Source organism: Benincasa hispida, chromosome 3, assembly GCF_009727055.1.
Source record: "Benincasa hispida cultivar B227 chromosome 3, ASM972705v1, whole genome shotgun sequence".
NCBI lineage: Eukaryota > Viridiplantae > Streptophyta > Magnoliopsida > Cucurbitales > Cucurbitaceae > Benincasa > Benincasa hispida.
Window position 1 is genome coordinate 71607293 of NC_052351.1, and position 11858 is coordinate 71619150.

Sequence of the window (11858 nt, forward strand, 5' to 3'; positions counted from 1 at the left end):
TTCAAATTGCCTGCTACGATGATTTGTTGCGCTCGTAACATCTTTTCTTGTTTTTCCTCTTCTTCTCTTTTTCTCCTTTCCTTCTCTTCTGCTAGACTCTGCCAAAATTGTGGGTCGCTTGTTGACCTTTGCGACGCATTCTCCTTGTGACGCCGCATTAGAGGGGTGATGTCTGGATCCTCTCGGTCTTCAGTCGCAACTGTCCTGATATGCGTTGATGCCTCTTGAGGTTACGCTGATTCTTTTTCTTGTGTTGACACCCCCTCTTCCACCCTTGCAGTGGTGGATTCTCCGTCGACATTCAGGCTTTCTTCCCTCTTCCTCTTTTCTTCCTTCTTCAGGTGCTTCTCTTCTCGCCTGCGCTCCTTCTTCTCACTCGACTTCTTTTCTTTCTTCTCCTTCTTTGGCCTGGCCTCTTCATCTCCTTTTGCCCGCTTGCCTTTGCTTTTTCTTTTATTCTTCCCTTCAGTCGTCTTAGGCTGCTTCTTCAGTTCCACCTCCTCCAAAGCGACCTTGATGGGTCCCTCATAGGATTCTGTTTGAACATTTTCCTTAGGATCCGCAACGGCCAGGGTGCTTCTACGCGAAGCTTCTACCATCTCCTCCTCCGAAGGCGAGGGCTGATTAACAACTCTGGCTTTAGGTAGCCCTCCTTCCTTCTCCATGTTGCTCAGGATGCTCCCAAACACTTCTTTGTCATCTCTTCTTTTCTTCTCACTTTCCGATGACAGTGTTGTGAGTGGGGCACTCTCTGTGCTCGGTGACTCTCGGATTTAGAGTGGTTTGGCTACAATAGGTTTTCACCGAGGTTTTCCTGCGATTCTTTGGATAGGCTTCGGCTGGGCGGCGAGGCGACGACTTGCTGCGAGGAATGCCGCCTCCCTTGTGGTGACTTGGTCTGGGGAAGGTGATAGAGTTGGAAAAATTCTTTCGAACTTAGGAAGAAATTTCAAAAGTTGGGTATGCAGAGGATTTGCTTAGGGTTTTCTTTTTTGCAAAAGATTCAAATAGACTTCCTCAGACGAAGGAGGAGGGAATTTATAGGTTGGGCCTTGATGGGCCCAACGTAAATTCTGTGTGGCAGGCTTCAAGGTACTTAGAAAGCCTGCCCACCGCGCTCCTTGCATTTATGAATTAGCAAGGACGTCCTTTCATCTGCTAAGTCATCATTTCATTGGAAGCCTAAGCGATTGGACTACTCTTTTGCAAAAAGAATTTATCTTTTGTATTTTATTCGGACGGGCGCAAGGTTAAGATTAACACAATGCATCCATTATCGCAAATGCATATTTGCAGAGGACGGGCAACAACGCATGCATTAGCACAACACAACACTCAACTCAGCGTAGAGGACGGGCACACGGTATTTCGACTGGCGCAACACTACCTCGACATAGTGCGTTTTTGCTAAGGACGGGCGTAGAATACATACGCACGCAACACACCCCTCAGCGCAATGCATTTGAGGAAGATGGAAGAAAAGTTTATCTTATTAGCGTAAAATGCACCCATCATCGCAATGCATACCATATGTTTAAAGTTAATTATTATTATTATTATTATTATTTTTTCAACAATGCAAGTCGATAAGATTTTACGATGTTCATTTTCTTTTAAGTCAGTCATTCACAGAGATTTAAGAACAATGCAAACTGTAGAAAAGTAAGTAAATTGAACAAGGCATGGAAATAATACAATTGAATTAAATTGAAAGTAAATTCATAAAGTAGTAAAGGCTAATTTTAGTAAGCAATAAATAATGCAATGCAGAAAATAGTAAAGGAAAGCTATAAAGAAAACAATTAAACATAGATTCTAGAGATGTGGATTGAAAGAAAAATTTCTCACGATTACCCCAATCCACACCCCTGCAGGTGGTCAAGCTTGCCTGCACAATGTCATCAAGGACATTGTTCCTTCCCATGAGATCCCGGGGCTTCTGAGTTACTTGACAATGTTCCTAGTGTTCTGTTGTGAAGCTCGACTGCAAATTGCCCGACTTGGAGATGCTTACCACAATTCGTACGAAAGGGTTTCTTACTCGTACTTGCTACCATCTCGGTAAGATGCGAAAATCTTGATCTATCACCCATACTAACCACAAGTCTTGGCTTCTTCCTTCCTACACTATGCTGACTTGTAGCTCTCTATCCTTTATCAATACCTATTAGGTCATTCCCAATACCGTACTTCCTTTCTGAATCTGTCAGAACTGATTTGACACTTTCTATCAACCCCTTGGCGATCCTGTTAAATATTCTGTCCTCTAACAGAGGATCTGTTCCTGTCTGCAGAATCCTCGACTCCCTGTCTAAAGTTGTTTCCTGATTTATCGAGTCTTTACCTTTACGTTCACTAAAATTTGGATTCCCTTGAGTATCAGAACTTATAAAGGTAGGGTCAGAGTTCCCGTTGTCTGTCTGCCTGCTCTGCTTGCCACTTTTACTTGACATCTTCCTTTTACTTAGGTAGTACACATGCTAAGGACTTAAGACTCAGACTTATATATATAAACTTTTCCCCTCTCTTCCCAAAATCTTTTGCTCTGATACCAACTTGTCACACCCTGCACCAGATTACCCTCATAACCTAGATGGAATGGTGACTGCAGCAGTTACCAACCCTTTTGCTGGCACTTACTACCCATCTTACCTATTAAAGTTTGCTCAAACCCTGAATACATACATATTAACTAAAAACTTAACACATTTACAGTACAGGGTTTCGCAGCATTGTTTATTCATGGATATTACAACTTAGTGAGCCCCATCAAGAATACTAGTCTCTAGGCAGACACGTGTACTAACTAATACAGGTCTTCAAATACACTTCCTTCAACCTGTTCCTTTGAGTGGCAGAGAAGCAATAGAAAAGTCCTTTGGGAACTGACCGCTACCTGAAAAGGAAAACATTTGAAAACGTGAGCTAGAAGCCCAATGAGTGACTTAATAAAACATAAATCTCATGCTTAAACTGAAAGCTCGAAAACATAATACTAGAACTAAAATATACCAAGCAACCGTGTACATAAAACCTTTAAAACCATTGTATCTGAAACCTGAATCTTAGCTGAGAAAGGACATTCATCGCTCCAATTCCCAGTGCCAAGCCATGGCCAAATGAGACCTCTAGTTCGATCTCTTCATACTGAACTATGGCTAGGAGAGATCCCTATGTCGATTTCTTTAAATATACCGATGGGCATCTCAAGTAACTTCCTCTAAACATTAACATTGATAATTTAACGATCCCAGTTCATGAGGGGTACATGAATGAACCGGTATCATATCCGAATGAGAGGGATCCTGAGCACATGAAAGTATGGTTAAAATAAAGGCTTAAATGAATTGAAAGTTACTACCTATACCAACAAGGTGCACCTTCCTTTTCGGTGGCTCAATCATAAGAACTCCAAAGTTAAGCGTGCTTAGCTGGAAGCAATCCTATGTTGGTGACCTCCTGGGAATTTTCCTAGGATGCATGTGAGTGAGGACAAAGCATGCTGAAAGAACTCGTGTTGGTTTATGGGGACAACTTTCACTTCTAAAGCATTCAAGGATAGGGAGAAAGGGAGGTGGAAGGGAGGATGACATAGCTAGGTCACAGGGGACGTAGGGGAATGTCGGGGCCATTAGGGGCCGAATCCGGATTCCGCATCCTGGTCTGAATCCTGGGCCTGGGGCGTTACAGATAGCTACTCTAAAACACCATTAAACATCATTATTTTCTAGTTGAGAACGAGCATACATCGCTCTAGCTCCCAACGTCTGTTTGCTGGTTTATGGCCTAGGAGACCTATACTTCGGCCTCTCCTTCAGAACTACCTACGTGCACGTGGAGGTTTCTATGTACCCGTCAACACCTTTCTTATCTTCAATATTCCTTTTCATTATGTTTAGGAATACCAACGCATGTACCATACTTGGAAAATTCATACATTAGTAACATCATGCGTTGATCATGCCTTCAATCATAGAAATAAGTTGCTTGGAATCACATAAAATTTAGCATGAGAGTAACCTTGCTCAATCCCACGATGTCGTATTACTTACATGCACGTGCTCATAACTGAGCACCATCATACCTTAGGTACTTAACTAGGATACTTTATCATTGTCCTTCAGTATCCTTAGGTACTTATCTAGGATACTTTCTCGTTGTCCTTCAGTATCCTTAGGATACCTTCTCATTGTCCTTCAATATCCGTCATATAACTAGTCATAAACATTTAGTTGAACACTAAGGCTTAGTGCTCAAATCATCATACTAGTTCATCCATCATACTAGTTCTTCATAAAAATGGAGTTACTAAAACATGCTGAAAGTATTTGGACAAGATAACATATTTAAATCATGTCAATTTCCATGGAAAACATGCTTTACTTAGCATGAGAAATAGCTTCAAACATACGTTGCTTGGTACTTCATTTAAACACTTAGCATGAGGAATAACTTCAAAGAAATTATAGTTTCTAAATCATTAAAATATTAAATTATCACATAGTCACTCATAGCTCGTCGGGTCTCTTAACGGATTATATGCCTCTCCTAGCTCTTCTTGGCCTGAAAGGACATAATTCCCGGTTAAATTCCTTAGAATTCTTAGCAAAATACCTCAAATAGTTCATTTACTAATGGAACTTTCATCAACAAAGACAACATTGCTAGCGAGATAATCATTATGAGTGAATTCATCCTTCATGAGCGAGATCCTCCTCATGAGTGAGATCCTCATGAGCGAGATCCTCTTCATGAGCAAGATCCTCATGAGCGAGATCAAGCTTTTCCTAGCAAACTTTTATCCTAGCGATACTCACCTTACTAGCGAGATTCAGCTCAATTTCTAGCGAGATTTCCTTCTTGAGCGAGATCCTCATCACAAAATTAGTGAGATTATCATCCTGAGCGAGATCCTCATCCTCCACATCTCACTCTCGCTCTTCACGATGAGCTGTTTGCTTGTTCTTCCCAAGCAGCTGTCTGCTTCTGCACAGATTCTCTGTTTCAATTTCAAAAATTCATAACTCAAAATCCTGAACTCGTTTCAAGAAACTTCCTTCTACAAACTTGTTTAAAATTGAGTTAACTTTATTACCTCAAAATGTCAGCCGAAAATTACTTACGGTTTGGCATGGAGCTTCCAATATTCACCTCGGTCCCTCATTAATCTAAGATTCGGCCTCTTCTGGAAATTCGTCACTTTTTGTTCTTCTTCTCCTGCAATCTTTCTCTAACAAGGCAACATAGAAAACTAGATTCTCCTAACTTTCAAATGGCACCGATTTTACTAGATTTTCTCCTATAGATTGTCGAAACCAAGCTTTCGAAGTTCCTCTTCCTTTTAATCTTCCTACCGCCTCCCGAGTTCAAGGATTAACCACCACGTCACCCCGTATTTAATGCCTCCAACCAAGCTAATAAGTGAGCTTCCCTATTTAATATTTTTTTTCTTTTCCTTTCTCCACAACTCCTATAAATAACATGGATTTTCACTTATTAGATATTTAATATATCATTCCTTTGGCTAAACGTATTTGTCTAGGAAATTTAGAATTTGGGGCTTACACGTAGTTCTCCCAGATTTACTTTGTAAAGTCTCTTTAGACCAGCCTCTCTCCCCCGTATCAGTATATTTTTCAGCGAATTTGAGGAAGATATTTATAGACAAAGACCTTGGCTCTTTGAATTTGTGGTCCCTACTATATAATATAGTAATTCCTACAATAGCGTAATGGAAAATTTCTTTCTGTTCCACGATCAATCCGTCAGAATTGCACAACAAAAAGTTGTACACTTGTCAAAATTGTTTGCGAATGCGTTGCTCTTCACATCTTCGATCTATCGCTGCATGCGATGTTGTTTTTAATTACCGCATGCGGTTGAAATGCGTTGATCGCCAAAGCTTTTGATCAATTTTCACATGCGCCGTCATTGCGTTGATCATCTTTTCGTTCTTGATTGATGGGCGCATGCGATGTAGATGCATTGTACATTTTGTCTTCAAGCCATTAACGCATGCAGTGACCTATTTCCTGCAAAATAGAGACTGAAACATTCTATTTAGCCATCGCAATGGTGTTAGTAGATGCGTTTACGACATTTCATAATTTTTGTATTTCTCAGCCAATTTTTATACTATCGATGCAACTTTCTTCTCTTTTTGCCGCAATATCTAAATAAAACAACATAAATAACTTGTATTTCTACAAGTTATCAATGATGCTTCACCTGGACGATTCAAGACCCGGTTCGCCTGTTTGAACTGGTTGGCTCATTATTTTTGTAATAGATAGCTTTATTTTTCTGGTTTTTAGGCTAATCATCTCGATCTATTGATTCTTGATGAATGTACATGTGATGTATATTTATTTTTATATGCTATAAAATATGCCATATAGTTTTTAAAACTCACTGAAAGTTATTCATTTTTCATGCATCATCTCTATATTGTAAGAGTTATGATATAGTAGCTTGCATGACTAAATTACTTTAAAGCATGCTCATGCATCATATAATATAAAAGTTATAATATATGCATGCATTAAACATATCCATGCATCATCTTTATATTATAAGTGATATAGTATAAGGGTGTATGAAAGCATGTATGCTTGGTTCATTACAAGTTATATAAGAGTTATATATAGTAATGAATGAACATTGTATGAGGCATGACACATAGGTTAATTTTTAAAAGTTATAAATACTTAGTCTAGCTTAATGTGAATGATTTTAGTTGTTTTTTTATAAGAGTTATAATAGATTTGATGCATTCATGCAATTTCGATGAATGTATGTTAAAGTGTTTAATGGGGCTTGATTCAAACTTGTTTAACTATCAAAAGCAAGAGTTGTTTTTTAGCAAATTAAACTCAAACATAGATAAAATCAGTAGTCGGATTGTCTAAGTTAATGAATCCCTTGGTAGAACATTTAGTGGGAGGTACCTGGGGCATATGATACTTCACTTAAACCTCTACATGTTTCACCCTAATGTTCACACCTTGAGATTTATCCTCGGCCTCGTGGCACTCTGGGAGTGTCCTCCTAAAGGAAGGTGTTTGGGAATGGAGAGAATGTTCATAATAAGTGGGAACAGGACGTGTGACAACATATCCCATAGTATTTCTTATTAGTTTGGATAACATTTTGTGCATCGCCTCGAGGCACCCTAGGAGTGTCCCCCTAAAGGATTTGCACAACTCTTTATCTGATCTCCTGAAAAGGATAAGGTTGCTTTAGTCTCTTGTTCTATTATGCTTTTCCCTATAGTGGGCACATTGGGGCAGGAGTCTATGGCCTAAAATGATGGGTTACACTCACGCGAAATTGTTAAAGGTTAGCATATTCTGGAACAAAAAAAAAGTGACTATTAAAGTCAGTTACAAGAGTTATTTCTGTCTAATGCTTATGAATATCTCATCCCAGTGAAGGGACACTTAATCACCCCACCGGTGACTTTTGTCCTACCTCGCTAGGGCATAATTGCAAAATAGATGTCTTTAACTTAGGGTACAATAAAACTATTTTGCTAAAAACCTAAAATTGATGTTAAAAGTTGTAGTGCAAATAGACTTATAAAAGTTTGTTCATGTTTTTTCAGCAACTTTTAATTATGACAACCGCTACATAAGCTTTATTAGTCGCCGACAAATTAACTGGCAACAACTACGCTAGTTGGAAAAACTCAATACTTGCTATATTAATCCTCGATGATCTTCGATTCGTCCTTACAGAGGAGTGTTCTCCTATTCCAACTCCTACTGCTGCTTGAAACGTTCGAGACGCGTATGAGTTATGGACACGGGCAAACGAGAAGGCTCGAGCATACATCCTGGCTAGTGATAAATTATAGAAATACAAGTTATTGTCTCTCAAAAGTTGGAACAGTTAAGGTTTTTAGTGATAAAATCTCATCATTCTTAGAGAAAACGCATGGAATTACTCAAACAGTTCTAAACTTGTACAAAAGAATGTTTATTGCTGAAAGTTGCGTCACTAACGCATATTATTCCAGGATTTCAACAAAGATTCTAAGTGTCGCAGGCGACGTCAATGCATGGACATGCATCAAAGGGATTTCAACACAACAAAGGTTCATTGACTTAGGCTATTTGTGTGAAATCACCACTTGCAAGCATGGGCATCTGACTGGCGGCGTCTGAAAAGTGTTTGAATGTCAGGCACTGACCAGGGTATGGAATTTAATGCTGCCCCATCATCAAGCTAGTGAAGAGAAACACCTATAAAAAGATGAAATCTCATCAAAAGAAGGGTAATAAACTCATTTTGTATAATTTTGAAAACTAGAGACTTAGAGCTTTGTTGCTGCTACAAGAAGAACACAAAGGGAAAAGATCCATCCCCACTGTTGATCAAGGAGTGAAGAAAACTTAGCTCGATAGAGAAATTTCTTCCATTTCTTCCCTAATTTGGTTGTACACGAATTTAAATTGAGCAAAAAAGGGCAAGAAATTGTACTTTACGGCTTGATTCTTTTCTTTTCATCTCAATTATACTGTCTTCATCTTATTAGATTAAGTATTGACATTGTAAAGACAACCTGGTTCTTTATGAATTCACATATTTGATCAACTACACTTTGCTAATGTTTATTTCTTGCCATATATTAGATGCATCTATGACTTTATGCAAGTTCAATTTCTAAACGCTTAAGCCAACATAATTACTTGGTAAAAGTTATTTTACCTTGAATTATTCGATGGAATAAGCAGGCAAGCATTAGGTTAAAAATGCTTGGTACATCTAGAGATAGAGGCACTAGTGTTTTATTGCATTCTGTGATTAACACATGCATCCTAAAGATAGGAATTTGTATGGCATTTGCATTGAGAAGTGCTGAACAGAAATTATACAGAAAACTAACGCATCTACACATACTTAGAGTTATAAACAAGCAAAGTCATTTCCATCCGCACGACATTTTTGTACATGTACATTTCACTTAGATTGACACATACCACCTTCACTGAACACCATTTTCACACGAACCCCTGTTTTCCACTTGATCTTTTGCATCTTCTTGTATGCACGCAGCAAACTTAGTGTAGATAAAAACTCATTTAGCATTTAGTTAGGATCCTTCCACATTAGCTTTCATCTAAATCCCTGAGTTTGACCCTGGACTTACTAGGAACCTGAATTAGATTTATACTTGGATCCGATTCAGGAAAACTTGAACACATAAAGAGGAGTGTCACATGTCCCTACACGCATCACCAACGCATCATTCACACTTGTACCCTATTTTTCCACTTTCCTCATAAAATACACTCCTAAGTTCGCATCACAAGGAATTCGAACAAGTTTTTGGTGCCGTTGCCGGGGATTTAGGAACAAAATTAACTAGAAATTTTGCTTGTATCTTTTGTAGGAAACTTGCAGCTGAGAGAGTATTACAAGCTAAGCCGAAGCTTGTAAACGTTTATGAGAAGGGAAAACACTCCTAAAATCATATACGACCCCGATGTTGAAATGACCTTCCGAAAAAGAAACTGATCTAATTTTTGTTGTAGGTTAAGGCAACAACAACTCAGACAACAAATCAGGCAACAATAACTCAAACAGCAAATTAGGCAACAACAAATGGCAGACGAGCAATTAAACCATAACTTAGTTCAATAGCTAGCCAACGCTGCTCAAAATCCAATCATAATGGCGAATAGTAGTATGCGTCCCATGCGGGAGTATGCGTCTCCTGTGTTGTATGATTTCTTACCAGGGATCATATATCCAACAACGGATGGGACAGGATTTAAGATGAAATCTGTAATGCTACAAATGCTTCAAACAGTGGGCCAGTTTGGAGGTGCTCGTGGAGAAGACCCTCACGCCCACATGGAACGCTTCCTGAAGACGTGCAATTCGTTTGTGATTCCGAATCACCTTAGAAGCTATTAGGTTGTACTTATTCCCATATTCTCTGCGTGACAATGCAAAGCAATGGGCGAGTCCTTTGGAGCCTGGGGAGATAACGGCTTGGGAATAGTTGTTAGAAAAATTCATGCAGAAATATTTCCCACCCACCATTAATGCAAGAAGGTGGAGAGAAATAATGAAATTTGATAAAGAAGAATTTGAAACTTTAAGTGCCACATGGGAGTGCTTCAAAGGACTGGTCAAGAACTGTCCCAATCACGAATTACCTTTAACTATCCAGATGAAAACCTTTTATGGAGGATTGAATAGACATCTTAAATGGTAGCTGATAACGGGTAGAAATGCACGTTATCATAGTGCTAAGTTATTAAACAATGCTAGATTGCGTTGATAAAACATGTTAAATTGCGTCCATTAAGCATCAATTTCATAATATTGCGGTTGCATGCATTCATCTCATAGGAATAGTTGATTTTAGTGTTTTTATGCAGAATATGCGTTGACGCAATGATAGAATTGCGATCATAGGAAATCACTGGTCGAGTGCAACTTCACCGCAAGGCTTTGTGATGATTGTGTTCGCAAACATTCGCTCGAGAAGGTTGCCGCAACTTGGTCGGTGCAACATGGTGGCCGTATTTGGGTGAAAGGCTAATTAATCGCGAAGGGACAGAAAGCTAATGACAGTCAAATCCGAATTAAGTTGACAGCTGATAACGATCATAAGTACATTCAGCTTTTCGGTGACAAATATTCGGCGCATCAGTCAAGAATTAAAGCCATCCCATCTGTACAATCATGAGAGAGAAGCCGTTGTTCACCTTCGATGTTCTATAAATACCAGAGGCATCCTTTAGAAAAGAGGTTCACCATTCTTTAGTTTGAAGTTTCATACGCCCTTATTCATAGTCTTCTTTCGTTTTAAGGTGGACGTGAGAGAGAAGGGTAGTCCGATAGATCGTTCCGATAAACTTGGGAGAGCGCTGGAAGATTCAAGGACAGAGAGAGGGCCAACGCTTGCAGAAGCGGGAACATCTTTAGAATTGAATAGAGATTATAGTGTAAAAGCCTCGGTCAGCAAGGAATTGCTACCAGGCTCTCTACCTTTAACTTCCATTGTTATTTTGTACTTCACTCATTTATTGAAATGGAATCTACTTCTCCATATCTGTTCACTCTCTGTTATTTACACATGAGTAGCTAAATCAGTTGAATGGGTTAAGAAGTATTTAGCTAGCACAACTAGGGAATCTTCATGCTATGCGATTATCTTGTATTATGTATACTTTATTCGTCCATTAGAGATACTCGGGAGGGTAGTCTAAGGACAAGATCTAGGCTTAGGAAGGCTAGGTTAAAATTTAGGCTTGGGAGAGTAAAATTAGAACGCATAATCAAGAGATAAGAGCTTAGGAATAAGCACTATTTTTTATCAACGCATCGCATGCATCCTAGAGATAGGATATGATTGTATGCGGTCACATTGCTTTTATGCATTTTGCATCATCGCATAGGACAAGAGTAGAGACTTAGGGATAAGCTCTATGGACACTTTTGCATTCAACACATGCATCCTAGACTTAGGAGCATCGTATTTGCATTGGAAAATGACTTGCTGTGTATGGTTATAGCATGATCGCATAGTCTGACGCATTCCCAAGTAACGCTAGCTAAAGATCTTCTCAACCCATTCATTGCATACTCAGTGCATCTATCACACAATTGACTTTTCTCAAATACGCCGCATTTGTTTATTTTCTCATTAACGCAATCAACAACAAACCAACAATTTATTTATTTGGTTACCGCAAATTTTTCATAAAAATTACCAATACAATCTATTTTCAAAAGTCCCTGAGTTCGACCCTGGACTTACCAGGAAACTCAGTGGAATTTACACTTGGAATCCGCTGATGAAACTTGAGTGCATAACGCAATTTCACCATCGCATATCATCC

General features: G+C 39.0%; 1 protein-coding gene across 1 annotated transcript; it reads right to left on the bottom strand.

Annotated features, from left to right (window-relative positions):
* Window positions 1-230: 230 nt before the first annotated feature.
* LOC120073702 (UPF0329 protein ECU05_1680/ECU11_0050-like) lies at window positions 231-665 on the bottom strand. The gene has a single exon (XM_039026500.1). The coding sequence runs from the start codon at window positions 663-665 to the stop codon at window positions 231-233; it is 435 nt and encodes a 144-aa protein (XP_038882428.1).
* Window positions 666-11858: the final 11193 nt, after the last annotated feature.